This window comes from Phascolarctos cinereus, unplaced genomic scaffold (genome assembly GCF_003287225.1).
Source record: "Phascolarctos cinereus isolate Bilbo 61053 unplaced genomic scaffold, phaCin_HiC Scaffold_5;HRSCAF=322, whole genome shotgun sequence".
Lineage (NCBI taxonomy): Eukaryota > Metazoa > Chordata > Mammalia > Diprotodontia > Phascolarctidae > Phascolarctos > Phascolarctos cinereus.
This window is the reverse complement of record NW_027555958.1, coordinates 444095986-444116239: the sequence shown is the minus strand read 5'-3', so window position 1 is coordinate 444116239 and position 20254 is coordinate 444095986. Positions and strand designations below refer to the sequence as shown.

At 38.7% G+C, this 20254-nt stretch overlaps 1 protein-coding gene across 2 annotated transcripts in view; it reads right to left on the bottom strand.

Moving 5' to 3' along the window:
• LOC110200206 (BTB/POZ domain-containing protein 8) overlaps nucleotides 1-20254 on the bottom strand; it is a 110481-nt gene that overhangs the window by 89986 nt on the left and 241 nt on the right. For both annotated transcript variants that reach the window (XM_020975430.2, XM_020975431.2), the window contains exon 2: nucleotides 12346-12463. In XM_020975430.2, the coding sequence (XP_020831089.1) occupies nucleotides 12346-12463 (118 nt within the window). The remainder of the gene's footprint in view (nucleotides 1-12345; nucleotides 12464-20254) is intronic.

Here is a 20254-nt window from a genome sequence, read left to right as displayed (position 1 = left end):
CAATGTATTAGTGTTCCCATTTTCCCACATCTTCTCCTACATCTGTCAATTTCCTGTTTTGTCATGTTGGCCAATCTGATAGGTGTGATGTGGTACCTCAGAGCTGTTTTGATTTGCATTTCTCTAATCAATAATGATTTAGAGCATTTTTTCATATGACTATAGATGGCTTTAATTTCTTCATCTGAGAACTGTCTGTTCATATCCTTTGACCATTTATCAATTGGGGAATGGCTTGTATTCTTACAAATTTGTCTTAATTCTATGAGATATATTCTTAACCAAACAAGAGATAGAGGCAATTTTGTTGTTCAATTGTTTTCAATCATGTCCAACTCTCTGTGATCCCATTTGAAGTTTTTTGGTGAAGATGCTGGAGTAAGTGACCATTCCCTTCTCCAGCTTATTTTACAAATGAGGAAACTGAGGCAAGCAGGGTTAAGTGACTTGCCTAGTAAGTTTCAGAGGCCAGATTTGAATTCAAGAAGATGAGTCTTCCTGACTCCAGGCCTACAACCACTGTACCATCTAGCTGTCCATAAAAGCAATTACAAAAGATAAAACAGATAACTTTGATTACCTGAAACCAAGAAGCTTCTGCACAGACAACATCAGTGCGTTTAGGATAAGAAGCGAAGTGGAGGTAGGAGGCATTATACATGTTTGGGGACTTCTTCAACATATCCATCAATTGTGCTATTTTTTTCCTCTCTAAATGCACACTATTTGTCATAAGAGATGGCTCTCTTGGAGGGGAGGTGGAGGAGAGATATTTGGGTAACTAACTACACTGATGTCAGGAACAGAAAATATCAGCAAAAACTTATTTCAAAAAGAAAGAAAGAAAGAAAACTAGGTGTCCCCAACGAGTTGTCAAGTCCTATTGATTCCACCTTCATAAAGTGTCTCCTGATACTGCCAGCATCCTGGTGCAGGCCCTCTCCCTCCTGTCTGGCTTTTGAATGTTCCCATCTTCTTAGACCTCGTCCCCTGACCCATACACTCTGCACCTCAGTGTCACACTGGCCTCCTTGCTGTTTCTCACACAAGATATTCAGTCTCCTCACTAGTCTCAGTGGCTCTCCATGTTTGAAATTCCAACACTCCTCATCTCTTTCTTCTGGCCTCCCTCAAGTCCCAGCTAAAATTCCACCTTCTATAATTCATTTCCAGTTCCCCTTAATGATAAGTGCCTTCCTACCTTTGATTCTCTCCAATTAGTCCTATATCTATCTTATTTGTAGGCTGTCATTTGCACGTTATCTTCTCCAATAAATTGTTAGCATGGAATTGTTTTTTCTTTGCATCCCCACTACAATGCCTAGCACACAACAGATATATAACAAATCCTTATTGACTTAATTTTATAAACAAAAGGAAAGTCTGTTTTCTTCCTGTGGCATATATCTAAGACAAAAAAGACCTCCCAGAACTTCTCAAAGTCACAATCACAGAAATTCAGAGGAGAGAGACCTCAGAAGCCCTCTAATCTACAAATCCACACATAAAAGGAATTGCCACTATAAAATTGCTAACAATCGGCTGTCCAGCCTCTACTTGAAAATCTCTGGGGGAACCTCCCACCTCTTGCTTGAATCAGTCCACTCCATTTCTGAACAGAGAGCTTGAATTGTTAGGCATCTGGCCTAAGTATTCCTCTTAGTCACTTCCATCCTACTGCTCCTGGTTCTGCCCTTTGGAGTCAAAAAGAACCAGTTTAATCCTTCCACATGAAAGACCTTCAAATATGTACAGACAGCTATTCTGTCCCTGAAATCTTCTCCTCTTCAGGATAAATATGCTAGTTCTTCATCTGATCTTCCTAAGACATAGATACGAAGCTCTTCACTGTCCTGGCTGCTCTCCAGCTCAACAACTCTACCCAGAACTGAACTCCAAGATGAGCAGTTCTCCAACTTTTTGGTCTAAAGGCCCCTTTATACACTTTAAAATTATTGAGGACTCATATAAACAAATATGAGTTATATCTATTGATATCTACCATGTTAGAAGTTAAACAGTATTACTATGAAAATAGTTTTGGCCTCTCAGACCCCCTGCACGGGGGAGGGTATCCTCAGATCACATTTTAGGAACTGTTACTCAAGAAGATTCCTGACTAGGGCGGAGTACAATGGAACTAGCTATCTATTCCTGAAAAGTGAGATGGCTGATTCACACTGAATTTAGAGTCCTCTAAAACTTCCAGATCTTTTCCAGAACAAATGTTGTATATGTAGGATTCCCCTGTGTGGTACTTTGGGAATTATTTTCTTCAATATTTTTTGTACTTCTTTTACTATTTGGCCAATGCTAATTTTAAAAGAGTTATTTTCTTCAGTATTTCTGTACCAATTTTACCAAGCTGTTAATTCTCTTTTTATAATTTTTTCACATTGCTCTCATCTCTTTTCCCAATTTATCCTCTACTGCTCTACTTTTATTTTTAAAATCACTTTTTTTGCTCTTTAAAAAAAATCATTTTCTTTAACTCATAAGAATTCTTGTTGATCTTGTGTTTCATCTGCATTTTTCTTTGAGGCTTTGCCTATAGAAGTTTTTAAGTTGCTGCCTTCTTCTGTGTATTGTCTTAAGCTTCCCTGTCACTATAGTAGCTTTTTTTGTTACATTCTTTTTTTGTTTGTTCATTCTTTCAGCCAACTTCTTGACTTTGGACTTTATGTCAGAGTTAGGTTCTGCTCCCCTGGAGGAAGTGTCTGGCCTGATCTTTATGTCTTTCTGCTACTTTCACAGCTCATTCTGGGAGGTCTGCAAGTTTTCAGCTTCCACAGTAGTGTGAGCCAGGGAATGATCTGTTTATTCACCTGGTCTGAAAATTACTGACTTGGTCTGGATCTGTTGGCTTGTGTGTGGTTGAGTTTCCATAGACTGTTGCTGGACTCTGCCAAGTGGGAGGTTCTGCAGGTTCACAGTTAGTGAACTGTTGGATCCTCTTTGGTATTGGGCTGTTGCCCGGCTTTATTCCACATCAGCGTATGGATGGAACTAAAGGTTAGAACTAAATTTCCACTCTGCTCTTGGGCTCAGAGCCACACAGTTATGGCTCTGGAATTTGTTCCTTGCTCCTTACATATGGAGGGTCCCTGCTCCCTCACAACCACCCCCACTCCTCTCCATCCTGCAACTGTGACCCAGAACTTTTCCAGGCTTTTCCTAAGAATTTCAGTCAAGGTCAATGAATGACCCATAGTTCTCAGATTCTGACTGCTTGTTCTCTCACCTCCTCTAAATCATGACATTTTCCCCTTCCAATCTCCTGATATTTCTGATTACCATGATCTTTCAGACATCATGACAACGAGTGAACAATCACATCAGGGGATGTGGATTATCTGAGGGCTGCTTTGCACCCTCTTACCAGGTCCTTGTGTATCAGTTCCCTGTTGGATATGTTGGTCTGTCATTTCTAGAACAAAGGTCCTTCTCAATGGCAAAGAAAACAGAAGCCAAGTAAAGGCCGAGCAGCTCTGCCTTCTCCCGGTTACCAGTCAATCATCTCTTGCACCCCAAGCCAAGGTCCATCCTTTTGTTTATCCTTTTTCTCTGACTACAGCTTTAAAGCAAAAGAAACCCTTCTGCTTGTCCTTAGCTTCCCTCATCAGGTGTAAGGCTGGTTTTGAGCGGAAGTACTTCAGACACTTATTTGTGCAGGACCATGCTTCTTATTTTCAGCCTAATTGTAAAATTCTGCTTCTGAAAAATAACCAAATCTCCTGGCTCCAAGTTCACTGTTCTTTCTGCTACAGACACAAACACTAATGAGCAAAGAAATAACTATCAATTTCATTTTAAAATTAATTACAAACATTATATACAAATATTAATTACAAAACTAGTTGAAGAGAATCTTAACTAAATTCAGAAAATGCTAATTACAAATTCTAGTATAATCTTAGGTATCATGAAACAATTAAAGTAACCATGGTACAATGTGTTTTTTTTCAACTTGAAAGTGTTATTGATAGGATTCTGTATAGGACTCCATAAACAAGTATTCTCAGATAGCTACAATATTAGAGAAGACTGTTATAATTTTAAAATTAAATAATCTAAGATAAATTATTTGTTTTCTTGTTTGTTTGTTTTTTTTTGACAAGGCAATTGGGGTTAAGTGACTTGCCCAGAGTCACAAAGCTAATAAGTGTCAAATGTCTGAGACTGGATTTGAACTGAGGTCCTCCTGACCCCAGGCAGGGCCAGGGCTCTATTCACTGCACCATCTAGCTGCCCCTAGATTATCTGGTTTTAAAGTTTTGTTTTACAACAAATGTAATTTTGTAAGTATGTTTATTAGGTACATAATAAAATTAATTCATATTTTCTTAGTATATATGAACAGGTTATAAATGGAGAAGTCCAGTCTTCACAGTGTAAAGAAGCTACCCTAGGATTAACAATGGACAATTCACAAATAAAACAGCTAACCCCATAAAGTGGGAAACTTAAAGTCAGCACCTGAAATTTACCTTCATCAGATGGACTCTGGATAAAATATATCTTCCCATAGAGACTCAGTTCCCCAGAACAAGCAAGACTTCAATCTGAGTTGAACCCAACATACATACACACCTCATATTCTGGTATCAGATGCTGTTGTACACACCTGTCTGCCAACTGACAGCACAGTGGGAGAAGCCAAACCCAAAGAATGGGATAGAATATAAACGGGAATAAGGTCCTGTTCTTCCTCTCTAACAGCAATGGCCTCAGGGCTCTGAAGCTGTTACTCTGGCAATATGCCTCAATTTATCAGCAGCGAGAGTAATGACACAGATGCTGAGAACATGAATATTTGTGTCTTTACAAACTAAAACGACCTAAGACTTTGGCTTTCAGGTACATGTCCCTGCCCACTCTCTTCCTTAACTCTATACCTTTTCAACTGTAACTAACCTGGTAGGTGACAGGCATGATTATTAATAACCAATGATTTGGAAAGATTCAGAATTTCCGTCTCTGAAGGAAAGGACTGAAGATAGCAGACAGGATTAACATCCTCCTCAGTCTAGGTTTTGATATCCCACTCAACCTAATCTAAGGTGAAACTCCCACCCACAGTCTCCTGCTCAGGCTTGGGTGGGGGACATAGATTCTTTGTCTAGATCTGGGCTTCTAAAACGTTTTCCACTCATGACCACTTTTCACTCGAGAAATTTTTACACAATGCCAGGTATATAGGTATATAAAATAGATACACAAATCAAACATTTACTGATAATAAATCATAAAGAAATTTATTTTAAAACAATTCTTTGGCATACATATAATTTTGCCACTTATTAAAGATTAAAGCAAATCTGCATATTAATGAGATGATATATTTATTTTTACATAAAAATCATATCTTGGCAGAACGTTTGATACTGCAGGACAGAGCATCTTCAACGTTTTTCAGAATTAATCATTATTTTGATTTTATAATCGTCAATGCTGAGAATGCCATTTCACATAAATACATAGTAAAAAATGGCAAAAATATATTTAGGGCCACTTCAGAAATTATTGGAAATTCTGTCCTAATCTCAAGCGACAAAATTCACTTAACGATTTTGTATGTAGAGTAAAAACACTCAATTCATAACACATAACAGTCTGGAATCTGAGCCAAGGTGTTTCTGACAGTGTTCGTTGGCATTGCATGGCACAACGGCATGTGCAGTGCCAAGTGTGCACGTTGTGTGTTCAGAACTAAGGCTGCAGTAAAGTTACACGATGCAACATGAGCAAGCGCTACCAGAAACACCACGGATTCATTATGTGTTTGATTTTAAATTAATTTTTGGTCGTTGCATGTTTAGAAACCTTTTACTGTTGCCAAATTTTTTGCGACCCACAGTTTAAGAAGCGCTGGTCTAGATTTCCCAAGATCGGGGGTGATTTAGAAGTAAATGACATAATCAAAGTTACATCCCCAACACCTACATCAGAACATCCACCTCTCACTGCAATATTCATTCTCTCATTAATTGTTAATCAATGAGAGTTGACTGACACCTTCAAGAACACCCACTTTTCCAAGAACATATAAACTGTGAGCCCACCACCATGATTCATCTCTGGTCCAAGACAGATGGCCAAATGACCATTCCTTTTATTAATAAAATGCTAGCATTATTAATTAAATGATTAATTACCCAGAAACTATCTCTCAAACTTTTTAAACATCACACAGGTGAACAGGAAAAGTCTGGCATAGTGTTGTTTTTCAGATTATACCCCTGGCACAGAAGCAGAATAAGCTGAGGAACAGTGACTATTACTACCACTTCCTTTCTACTCCCATTCAAGTCTTCCAGTGCACATTGCTTCCTCTAACTTTAAGAGACTGCATGGTGGGGCAGCTAGGTGGCACGGTGAATAGAGCTTTGGCCTTGGAGTCAGACACATGAGCTCAAATCTGGCCTCAGGCACTTGACATTTACTAGCTGTGTGACCCTGGGCAAGTCATTTAACCCTGATTACCTCACCAAAAAAAAGAAAAAAAAAAGAGAGAGACTGCATGGTATAATGGAAAGAGTCTTAGAGTCACAAAGAATCAAAGTTTAAACCTAAGATATGACTTTCTGGTTATATGACTTTGGTCAATGAATGAATGAATGAATGAATGAATGAATGAATGAATGAATGAAAAGCATTTACTAAGTGCTTACTATGTGCCAAGCACTGTGCTAAGCCCTTGGAGCACAAAAACAAAGCAAAAGAAGCCTCTGCCCTCTAGGAGCGTAGAGGCAAGACAATAACCATAAGGGAGTGGTGGGGTACTTTGGTTTGGAAAATTATAGAGATGCTGAGTAGAACCATATGTTGACACATCTTTTGCAAGAGCAGTAGCTGTGTTGATTTGAGTATGGTTCTAGAACCAGAAAGGGGAGAGTAGGTACACAGTAGCAAGCAGCATGGTGAGAAGATGGTTCAGAGAATAAAGGGAAGCACGTGGGGGCAGGTGGCCTGATCCAGAGGAGCGCACAGAAGGCACTCACTAATCAGTAACTGAGGGCCACTGAACAGGAGCTCCAGAAGTAAAATGGCGTGTTCTGCATTTAAGGTAACTGGTAAGAACAGGGCAGTGAGGGAGTAAAGTAAGCTTTACTTTAAACAAGTCACCTGACCTTTTTGCACCTTAGTTTCATCATCTATAAAATGGGGAGAATACTTGCAATGCTTAGCATAGCTGTCTTGGCAAAGGCACTAGAGTGGTCTGCCATTTTGCCATTTCTTTCTCCAGGCAACCACAGGTTAAGTGATTTGCTCGAGGTCACACAGGTAGGAAGTGTCTGAGGCTGGATTTGAACTGAGGTCTTCCTGACTCCAGGCCCAGTGTTCTATCCACTGAGCCACCAGCTGCCTCCATCAAATAATACAGCAAAAGATCAAATTGGTTTTGTTTTGACTGACAAGTAAAGACCACGAACGATGTGGAGTCATTTCTGAATCACACTGCTGACTGTTTGAACAAAGATAAAAATAATGCAAAGCTGGAAAAAAAATAAAAATGAGAAAATATACAGTAAACAATTGAAACAATCCCCCCCACAAAAACCCCACTCCAGTCTAATCTATTTACACACATTATTAATGCCCAAAATAGGAAAAGAAGAACAGATATCAACACTGATTATGACTTCCTACAGAATTCAATATAAATCAATATAAAATCAATGGCCATAAGGAGGCCGCAAGACCCAAGAAACTGCTTAAGTTAGCAGTCATCTGATCTGTTTGCCAAGTGAAAAGACACGACAGTTCAGACAGGAGACACTGCCAGTTTAGAACAGAAATGCGTTTGGTATTTACAGCCCTTTACATCTTGACCCTAACCTCCCTTCCCAGGCTTATTACACATAACTTCTCTTCACACTTTTAAGGTCCAGCTTTCTTGGCCTTGTTGTTAGCCCTCTCCATTGTCTAGGCTGTCTCCCATTCCTGGAAGCAATCCCTTTCACCTCAGCCTCCTAGAAGGCTAGTTTCCTTCAAAACCCAGTTTAAATGCTATTATATGTGTGCATGTTGTTTCCTCTGAAACATGAGAGCAAGCACTGTTTCATTTTTGTCTTTGTATCTCCAATGTCTAGAACATAGAAGGGAGGGGCTGCTAGGTGGCGCAGCGGATACAGCACCGGCCCTGAAGTCGGGAGGACCTGAGTTCAAATCTGGTCTCAGACCAAACACTTAGCACTTACTAGCTGTGTGACCCTGGGCAAGTCATTTAACCCCAATTGCCTAGGGGAAAAAATAGAATACAGCAGGGACTTAATAAATGCTTGTTGATTGACTTATTGATTTGAAAAATATTACAGAGTGGGCTGGTGGATTATGAAAAGTATCATCTCATAAAATAATAAGAAGCAATAGAGGGAAGAGCCAGTTAAAAGAAAACTTAAAGATTCTTATAAGCAAAGTCATCCCAATGGCATTTAAGGATAGAATGCAAAGCGCAACAAACAGGAAGTCAAAAAGATCAGTCTGGACTTTCGTAACAAGCCCTCTTTGCCATCAAGGGCAAAGGATCTACCACATCTGAAGTCTTTACGCTGCATTCCAGGATGTGTTGTAAGAAGTGGGACTGACTCTGACATAAACAAAGATGGGACACAGAGGCAGATGACAAGAGAGATGACACACTTTTAAGGACACCAAGGGACCAATTCTCAAGGTATCTAAAAGAGGGAAAGACGTCAACAGTGTGGAGAAAAGTCCCAGCCCTTATTTCCAGAAAAAGATGACAAAGAGAACATTAATAATTATAGATCATTCAGTTAGGTGAGGCCTAACTCAGGCCAACCCACTAATTCAGTCTTGAGACTGGAACTGAAACACTTGCGGACTGCATTAAAAAAAAAAAACCCAACAAGAATAAAAGGAAATTTACTTAATAAAGCCTTAAAAAAGGGATACAATCACTGATTCTAATATGCCAGACTTGCACCGTAGTAGGCAATTCTGTCAAGCCTGACAGCTCCACCTCCCTAGAATCTGGGCTTTTTATGCCTCAGGTGATCAGGAAACCATGCCTCAATGGCTCAAACCCTAGTCCTTCAGACCCATGGTATCAAACTCAAGTAGGAACAGGGACCACCAAACCACACATAATAATTCCTGCGCACTGCATACTGCCTTAGCTTTAAAATGCAACGCTATCTCTATTTTAGTTTTATTTGTTAAGCATTTCCTAATTATATTTTAATCTAATTCAGGCTGAACTCAGGAATGTTGTGGCAAGACCATGTGCTTGACCCCTCTGCTTCAGACCAATCAAGTCCTGAGGACAACCTCCTTAGTCAAGTCAATGGCAGCATCTACGTAAAACAAATGCCCCTCCTATCACATAGCTCCATAGGCCTCTTTTTCCATCTCTACAAAAATTATGAATAACCAAAGGACTCTGTGGTCCCACCCTCCTAAAACTGTATTCTGTTGCAGAACTTTGGTAAGAATAATGTTTTAACTATACTCAGTTCTAGTCAGAACAGGCTGATCAAACTCTAGCAAGCCTGCTGAGGCAGCACGGTTGTAACTCCACCCTCCTCATCATGAGGTGGCTTCCTGGTGAATGTTTAGATCCCTCCTCCCAACTTGAGCTACTAGTCCACGTTCCCTGACTCCACTGCTCCACCAGCAACATGACAGCTGCCACAGCAGAGCTTCTATCTTAAAATCCTACATAAATCAGGGCCCCTAAGGTTCTGGGTCTTCCATAGAAGAATGAATCCCATTTTTAATGTGTGCCACCAGCTAGTACGTTACCCTGTGGGACAGTGGAGACAAGAGAAGCTATGTATGCTCTATCAATGACTGCATCTGCTCATACCCTTCTAAGCTGTGCATTGCTGTGACAATTAAAAACAATTCTAACCCACCCCGGTGTTGCTGCGTGCCCCTCCCTGGAATTCTGCCTTAAATTTGCATGACAAATTTTCATAAGACTAATCTACACATATGATGACACCCTTGATAAAGGAATGAGAAAGGAACAAATAAGATTTCATTATCGATATTCTACAGCAGACTACGTCTTTACTATTTCAAAACTGAGTGAAAAATGTGGAGAAAGCACGATCCCATTATACCTATTTGTTGACTATCAAAAAAAGTATTTTGGTATAATAAAAAACTGTCTTAAAGACTTTACTCCCAACATGGTATGTCAAAATCACACAAGACATAACAACAGATTGAAGATTATTAACATCAAGGCATAAATTAGGGAGACATATTCTTTCCAAAGGTGTTTACTTACTATCATGGAAGACATGTAGCACAGAGTCCAAGTGGAAAAAAAATTCCCTCAAGAAGGTGAGGTTCCCTAAGATGATGATGTTTATGAATGACTCTGTGCTCGCGGCCATACGTGGGAGGCTCCCAGACTCAGAGCACAGGATAACGTGTGTTAATTACGTATGCGTATATGTATGTGTATATATACAAACACGAATACATATTGTGCGTATGTTGTATGTGGTATATTATAAAATATATTGTATATTATAGAACATTATCTAGTATAACCATATAGAGTATTGTTATACTATATTATCACAACAGTATATAGCAATCATAATATACAGTACACTATAGTAATATATATGATACATTTATTACATATACACACATTGTATATTATAGCAATATACCAAATATAATATGTTGTGTGTACATCTCTTACTTATATAAACTGAGAGAGTATTATTCCAGGAAATTATATACATGTAAATTGTGTGTGTGATCTGTACATGTGGACATATTGGATAGCCACTGAAAATGGACAGTGACGGGGACCTGGAATTGAACAGGAAAAAGAGTAGGCTGAAGAGCCTTTGGAAAATGACATAATCCTTTCGTGATCCCAAGCACATCTCTAAAACCAAAGCCCGTCTTGCTGAGGTTTCACTGACGAACAATACAAAAGTGTACATAGGCATGAGCAGGTACAATATACCACGTATGAGCCATGCCACAGAAGTAGTGTAAAAGATACTGTCATAGAAACCTAGGACTGGGAAAATGGAACAGTCCCTTACTGAGAACAAGGGCCAACTGGTGTAGTTAATTTATGGGAAGAGACAAGCCACAGTCACATAAGATAGGTGGACATGGGGTGGGCCTCCATCTGTTATCAGTGCACAGAATATCCCCCCCCCAGATTAGGTCACAGATCCACTGGTGATTTTAACTACAGATGCCTTAGGAGTGACAAAGAAATCGCCCCTGTAGGCACATACCCAGGGGTGTGCTGGGTAGATGTTAAACAACTAAGTCTCCGAAAAAAAATTTATGCACAGCACATTTCTATATTTAATCTGCATTACCAACATTTTCTCCATCACTTTTTTGAGTCTAGACAATCAGCAAAACCATCACTCAAACCCTGGTTTGTAGCTGGTTTCTGTTTGGCTCACACTGATGGACTGCTTTTTGTAGTAACAAAGAACTAGAAACGAAGGAGAGCCCATTCCTTAGGGAATAACTAAACAAGCTGTGGTATATAAACATTAGAGAATAATACTGCGCTATAAGAAAGAGATGAAGAATCCAAAGAAGCATCCATAGACTTCAAAGAATGAAATTCCTTAAGAGGTAGAATCAAGAAAACAGCAGACACAATGATAATGGAAAGAACAACAACAAAGAAACCAGCCAGTTCTGTGTACATAGAACAGTCAAGCCTAGGCCCCACCCAGGCATGATGCCTCTCCAGGCGTGGGGCACTGCACACACCATCACACTCAGGTAATAAGACTGGTGACTTTTGCTGCACAGCCTTTTTTTCCCTCTTTCTTTCTTACTCTTTCTTAGAAGAGATGGCTCTTTGGGTAGGGGAAGAGGAAGTATATATGTGGAAATGACAGTGATGTAAAAATACAAGGCAGCAATAAAAATTTTAAATTAAAAAAAAAGTAAAATGATTTGAATACAAAGAGTTAAGAACTGTACTTCCTATGCTGAAAGGGTAAGGACTTTTCTACTGTTTCTCTTGTATGCATACTCAAAAGTTTTTGCTTGTCTTTTCAGTTGTTTCTAATGCTTTGTGACACCATTTTGGGGTTTTCTTAGCAAAGATACTGGAGGAATTTTCCATTTCCTTCTCCAGCTCATTTTAGAGATGAGGAAACTGAGGCAAACAGGGCTAAGTGATTTTCCCAAGGTCACACAGCTAGTAAGTGTCTGAGGCCAGATTTGAACTCAGGAGGATTAATCTTTCTGACTTCAGACCCAGGGCTCTATCCACTGTACCATCCAGTTGCCCCTATAATTAAAATTAATACTTATTTTATAATTAAGGTAATAATATTGTGCAAACTTCAAATTGATTACTCTTTTACTTACCTATGGGCTTGAAAATTTTTCCCATCAATACAAATATCAATATCTGGGCAGCAATGCTTTCTATAAAGTTTCAACAAATCTTCTCCTAACTCAGATGCAGGTTCCAGGTCAGAATTGTCTGTAAAAAGAAAAAACACAGTATACTGAAGTTTCTCCAGGATTTTAAACAGCCAAACTTTTTACAATTGACTAACAATGTTCTTTTTTTTTTTTGTAAATTAAATTCCCATTTTTTACTAGTAAAGCAAAAGCAGCATAAGTAACAAAAAAGAATGAAGAAAAAGCACGTGATTTTAGAAGTAATTTATATTTGACCTTTAGAATGTTTTTATACTTTAACGTGGGCATGTTTAATATTCTGGGGTATCACATTCTATGCCTCAGTTTCCTCATCTATAAAATAACAGAAGTTAGACCAAATATTTCAAAGGTCCCTTTACCACCTCAATCCTAAATCCTTTGACACTATGAATACTTCAAACAAAATTATGAAACTGCTCTGCGAACACCTAATTTACAAGAAGCTATGCAGCTCCCAAGCTTCCACGTCTCTTTCTGTGATTAATTCCATCTTGTTCCCCACTTCATTCAGGAGACGCTCAGCATCTCTTGTAGAGGAATAAAACAACCATTATGACAACAGCTGACATTCTATAGTGCTTCAAGATTTATAAAGCACCTTACATATATATTCTTAGGTCCTCACAACAACCCTGTAAAGTAGGATCTACTATTAGCTCTTGCCCTATTTTAGCCTTCAGAGCATTTCCCATAGTTCCTGGTTTAATGCCCAGAACATAAGGATAAACTGATAAACATTTTTCAGCTGATTAAAAATAAAAAGCTTATATTTATACAGTATGTCATTTATAGAGCATCGTAGTTTATGATTTACAAGGCAGTTTACATATATTAATTTTATGTGGTCTTTTAAATGGTAGCATCCCTCTTTTACAAGTAAAAACACGGAAATTCAGAATGCTAACTGATTTGCCCACAAAGAGTAAACTGCAACTGGAGCTCTAGCCTTTGGCCTTCATACTCTGTGTTCTCTCTACTACATCAAGGCTGCCTCTCTAGTCAGGGCCACTGGCCCCCAGTGTTGTGTTTCTAATTCAACATCAAAGTTGGGAAGGGGCTGAAATCCCCCCTGCAGGCTCAATGCAGATGTTTGTATTCCAACATGAATGAGGCTGCCAGAAGGCCATGCTAATCATGGCCAAGGAGAAATACAGCTGAGGAGGGAGAAGAGGAAGAAGGAAGAAATCATCTGGGCCCTCTGAAAAACTTCAAGTATTCCTGTACCTACAAGAAAAAAAGACTCTTCACAAAGTCAACTCTCTATGAAATGACAATCTAGTCTGAACTTGAACTTTTTTGGGTAGTCAGGAGACAAAAAGCTACTGGACTGCAGGATAACCATTAGAAATCATGGAGAAAATAAAGCCAACAAAGAGCTCCCCAAGGAGAAACTTGTGAATCCAAACCCACACCACGTGTGGCTACCTAGGAAACCTTCCTAGGAATTCTCTCATACCCCGAAGGAGACAGCAGTGCCATATATTATCTTCTACCCTTACTACTGGCTGACCTGCTTCCTTTTCCAGTTTTCAGGTCTTTGAAAAGGCTTTTAACACCACTCCTGAAAATCCAACATTGTTACTACATGTTAACCTGCCCCTCCCCATCACGTGCCTTGGCAGCGTCCACTGGGTCATCTGCTTGTTCATTATTCTTTGATTGTGGCGTACGTACCGTGAGCCTCTGTTATCCAGTATCACTGGTAGAAAATTGTTGTTTAAAAAAAAAAATGAGGTTTTGGTGGTGAGGACCTACTTTTGGCAATCAAAAAGACTGAACAATTTCTTAAATGCTATCCAGCCTGTTTTCCCTCTGTTCATTTGTCCAGTTCACTGTCCATCTGCAATACCTGTCCAAGATATACATACCAACAGACTACCTTCCTCATTGTGGTAGGAAGGTGATGCTAGATTCTGAAAGGCCTTTTGGTGGAACGTAATCTTTTCTCAATCCTCTCAAGTGAGAATAATTCCATGTGCAAGCCGAGTGACGTGGGCTGTGACCCATATCTAAATTCCAGGCTAAGTTTGGAGCACCTCGTCTTTCTTCTCTCTTCTCAAAGCCACCCCTTTTCCAAATTCCCTATTTCTGTTGAAGGCACCTCCATTCTTCCAGGCTTCTAGGTTTATAACTTTGGCCTTATCCTTGCCTTTTCATTCTCTCTCACTCTAGAGTTCCAATTATTTGCTAAATTTTGCTATTTCTTTTCAGAAAACTTCTCTACCACCACTCCTTTTCATCTTCTCCAGTCATACAGCTACTAACTTAACTCAAGTCCCATTATCTCTTTGCCTTTATTGCAGTGGCTTCCTAATTGCTCTCCCTACCTCAAACCTCTTTCCACTTAAGTCTATCTTCCCTACTTCTGCCAAAGTGATTTTCTTTAAGAACAAATCTGTCTATGTCACTCCCTTATGCAGAAAACTCCAATGTCCTCTTTCCTCTAGGATCAAATATAAACTTCTCTAGGGTCCTTCACAAAATTGCTTGAGCCTACCTTTATAACCACATTTGACATTTCTCCCCCTTCTGCTGTCTAATTCAGTCAAACTGATCTTCTCTGTCTTCCTAACACATTATATTTCTATCTCCAAGCTTTTTCGTGGCAGACATGCATAGAACACATCTCCTCTCCCTTCTGCCTAAGAGAATTCCTCTCTTCCTTCAAGATGCAGCTCAAGCACCATCTTTTACATGAAGCCTTTCCTGATCCCCTAAATTGCTAGTGGAGTCCTCCTTCTGAACTTACCTTATATTTAACAACTTCGTATTTATTCTCTTTATATTTATTTTGTGTATGCTTATTTATATTCTTGTTGTTTTCTCTAGTAAAATGTAAACTCTCTGGGAGTAGGAATTGTTTTATTTACCGTGTTTGTGTGTCCTAGGTACCTCGCATAGTTTGTGATACATATGAGGCACATCTCTTGTGAAATGTCACAGAATACCCCTCTCCTCTCACCTCAGTGACTCCTGATTCCCTCCACTGATCAGAAGACTACTCCCTCGCTCACCTCACTGCCTCCCCATACCCACCACCAATGAGAAACCAGATATCTCAATCCCTATAAATCCTGTTTTTCCTGTTTTTCATTCCTTCCAAATTGTATATCAACTGTGAAGAAACCAAGCTTTGGGGTCCTCGATTTACTAAGAGCATTGGACCCGGTTTGTTTTGCAATCACACGCACTGCTAAATAAATCATCTGTCTGGATAAAACTAGTTTCTTTATTCCACCTGATCAGTTATGGCAACCATGAAGGGACTGAGACTTTGTTTCCACTGACATGGTATGAACAGAGGGTTTTAAAGTAACAGGTTTTGGAAAGAGAGGTTTGAGGGAAGTTTCTCATCTCAGTGAGATAAAAAGGATACGATAAACTTCATGTGGTTATTCTTTATGATTATAAATCCAGATTTGATTTGGTTGAAATCTGTCTTGAAACTAAATCATAGTGTGGTCTCATTTACAATGTGATGTATTCTCCTATTAGGATAATTGTGGTAACCAGAACTTGGCTATTTTAAGGAAATAATGCTGAAAAACACATGCATCAGGAAAACCCGAGTTAAAATCCTGTCTCAGAAATTTATTAGCTATGTGGCTAATCAAGTTACTTCATCTTTGTTTATCTCAGTTTCCCAATCTATAAAAGGGATATATAATAGCACCTACCTCCCAGGGTTGTTATGAGGATCACATAATTATAAAATGCTTAACACAGTGTCTGGCACATGGAAAGCACGATACAAATATTAGCAAATGTAAGTAGTCTATATTGGTCTTGAATGCAATCAGTGTAAAATGCTGTGATAAAATAAGTGATTTTCTATGCAGGATAATTTGGAAGTGCATTCGACTGAATTGATATCATCTGACTGGTGATAGGTTTTAATATTTTAAATATATGATATTATGCATGTTATTACTGTGTTTCTAAAAATTTCCTTTTATTGTAAATTTGGGAAACCACTATATCAGAAATGCTGTTAGAAAAGTAACATCTCTTTTAATTAGGATGTTGTTAGATTAAAGTGGATAATAATAATTTACTGTTGGGAGAAAAAGATAGGCCCCTTCAAGTTATTTTTATCTGTAAGGTTCCTTGGGACTTTCTACTTGGGCAAGGTCTTAAAATCTTATCAGCCTTGCTGACAGCATGTAATAAAATTCTCAAGTACTCACATCTGAGAAACTAGGACCTCTCCCGGCCAATGTGGAGAAATTTCTAAGTTTGTCGTGGGTTTCATCTAAGATTATTTGGCTATCACTCATGAAAACTATTAAACTGTACCTGTTAATAAATAATCTCTATTGAAGTTACACCTTTGAACCAACTTAGTGACAAAAAACCTTAGATTCAAATCTTTCAAATTTGCATTAGAACTGAACAGGCAATACAGATTAGAGGCTTACAGGGAGCATTTTTCTGGTGTTTGGAGTTAAGTATCATGCATTCACTGTATATAAAACTCCAGAGTGCAATCATTCTTAAATTATAAATGAAGGATAAATAAGATGTCCGTATATGTTATTGTTAAATACACACACGCGCATACATGTGCATGTGTGTGTGTGTGTGTGTGCGTGTGCTTATGTATGTGTATGAGGGAGAGGGAGAGAGAATACAACATGAGAAGAAGAACCTAACCCTAAACTGCGATAAGTGCAATTTGCTGTTTGAGGTAAAATCTTGTGATTCCATAACTTGATAGTGTTGAGTTTGATTTCAGGTATAGTTGTCTGAAATGTCATTGAGCCAATAGACCGCCATTCAAGGAGAAAGTCACGTGCGACCCAAAGGAAGCGCCGTCTGACAAACTGCTACAGGCGATGGCTGTGTCTAGGAACAGTTGAAGGGATGACCTTGACATGAGCGCCTCTTGACTCAGTTTCCCCATTATGCCGATTTCCTTTCTGAACAGGAAGTTTCTCTATTTGGTTAATTTTGAGCCTGGCTATGAATGTGAATGATATGGAACTTTACAGTGTGACTGGCTGTGAACCACGACTCTTGCCTGGAATCACACAGAGCTAAGAGAGTTTTTCCCCTGTTATGGCTTATGTCAGGTCAATCCGTGACCTTGGAGGTACAGTCTTGAAGGAACAACTACGTCCTTCCTTTTCCTTTTACAGCAAATTTCCATAATTGGGACAAATAAACAATGGGAGTTTTGTTGCTGTAATATTAAACCTATTAATATATTAATACTGAAATAGTTAAGTTACAGGATGCAAGTAAAAAAAAAAATCTTACTATTTCAATCTGAATTTGCAGCCAATTCCATATCCTAAGCAACTAAGTAAATGGATTCTTGGATTTGCCATCTCCTTGCTAATAGCAAGGATATAAGATTAGGTCCTTCAAGTATCTTATTTTTTCAGGGTGATATGCAGACAACATCCTCAAAAGGGGGGAAAAAGACAAAGATGTATAAGTTTTTAATCAAATGGAGCAGTAAATTTTGAGAAAGCAACAGAATCAGACTATATTCTCTAAGAACTAGGATGGATATGGATACACACACACACACACACACACACAGACAGACACACACACACACACACACACACACACACACACACACTTACATACACATACGATTGGTTTCCAAATGTTTCTAATGAGATATACAGGCCTTGAATAAGTTTTAATAACAAGTTCTCAAAACTGGACTAAGTATTTTACATATAAAATTGCTTTAATAATTATAAAGAAAGGGAAACTATTTTTCCCATTTTTGAAGTCTCTGACAATTATAAGAAAGAGAAGAGCTCATTTTTCAAATTAGGCTTCATAAAATCTTTTTTTTTCTCTATTTTTTTCTTTTAAGATTCTTCCTTCAGCCTATTGATGACAGTGTCCACATCAGGTATAGGGTTTAGATAATTAGGTAAAGACAGAAACAGCAAATAGTATGTAAAAACTGAAATTCTCTGAAGTTTCAGGTGAATTATGGGTTCCTAATTCAATGTTCTTCTCATAGCTCTGTTGTTAACAAGATCAGAACCATAAGGCTTGAACTGGTTTTCATCACATGAACTAGTTATTGAAAAACCAAATTTAGGAGGTTATACTAAATTGTATCGAGTTTTGTTATGGGCAGATTTTTAGCAGAATTACTTAGGAATCTCTGCAAATAACTTGGAACCATAGAAACAGATCTACTAGGAGGAAGCCCCTTCAGAGCTGCCCTGAGAATGAGACCTATTCCAGAATGTCCAAGGGAAGATTATTTCTAGGGACCACACTATTACCCGGAACATCTAGGACTCAAGATGAAATTGCTGGTTAAATGGACATTGAAAGTGGGTTACCAGGTTACAAGGAGACTTGATGTTACTTAATATTGATGATCATAATTCCATTACTTCAGCTTTTTGTTTCTTGGTGTATATGTTTGCTGAATTTTCTTGGCTACCCTGGTGACATGTAAACCTCCCCTCTCCAATTAGTCCACGGTGAGCTCTCTAAGTTGTTTGCTCCTGTCAACTGAACCAGAGCCAGCCTCTAACCTGTGAGTGGCCTGAGTTTACCCATAAAGTCTATTTAACAAAGTTTGTCTCCTTAGGGAGATGTGAGACTGTGATTCTACTTGTACTCTTTGTGCTTCTCACTCCACCGCTCTGATGCCCCTTAAAGTAGACCATCATTCCATCCAGAAATCCCTAATAGATAAAGCATTTAAATACGTGACCCTGAAGGCTGAGAACCCCAGGAACAATGGGGAGAATGTTACATTAAAAATAACATTAGTGACTCCATTTTGCCTTAATATACCATACTGTGAAGCTGAGTTTTAGCTGCTTGTACGTCACCTGATTTTGGAAAAGTAACATGATTACCGGCCCTCCCAAAGATCACCTGCTTTAAGGAAAGTCACAAAACTACCCCTCTCCCTCTCACCTCAGTGTCCCCCCATGCCCTCCACCAATGAGAAACCAGATGTCTCAATCCCCATAATCCTGCTTCTCATTCCCTCCAAACTGTATGTTAACTGTATAGAAAGCTAAGTTTTGGGATCCTCAGTTTGCTGACCTTGCATCCAGTTTGTTTTGCAACATTCAGCATGCAATGCTAAATGAATCATTTGTTTGGATGAAACATGGTTTCTTTATTCCACTGTAACAAGACTATGCCATCGCTGGACTGATCGAAGGAAACCAGAATGTTTAGCCCGTAAGCTAAAAGACGGGACACTATAGGTACATTTAATTATGTGAAGGACTATCATATGGAAGAGACATAAAGCTTGTTCTGCTTGGCCTTAGAGGGCATGAAATCAACAGGTTGGGGAGGTAAAATCAAAAGGATGTGGTAACTGACTAGATAAGAGAAGTAAGGAACTTCAAGGTTACCAATATAGGAGACTGAGAATATCAAAAGAAAGAACAATTTTACAAGGAAAGCTGAAACTAGAAATACAACAGTATCGCATCTAGCCAGTCAACTATTTCCCTTCCTGTGCTATCTTGTATCACGCCCCTACCTTTGCCAGGTTGGTCACTCTGCAGTTCATTATTATTACCACTGGACAATAGAAAAATAAAGTAAAAAGAACTCTAGCAAGTTCAGCAAATTAATTCTCCCTAAAAACAACTGTGGTAAAAGATTTTCTTTGTTGATTAGATAGATAGTATAAACAGATAGGAGTGTGAAGGTTTAAATGGTTGAAAATTACACTTCTGCATTATTTGTGATGTTTACACCCATGCGACCCTGTTGCCTACATATTACCTTGGATAACTGAAATTGTTCTATAGTGATATTTACATTTCTCCACCAAGTTACTTAAAAAGCTCAGCAGAAATGATTTTTTTTTCAC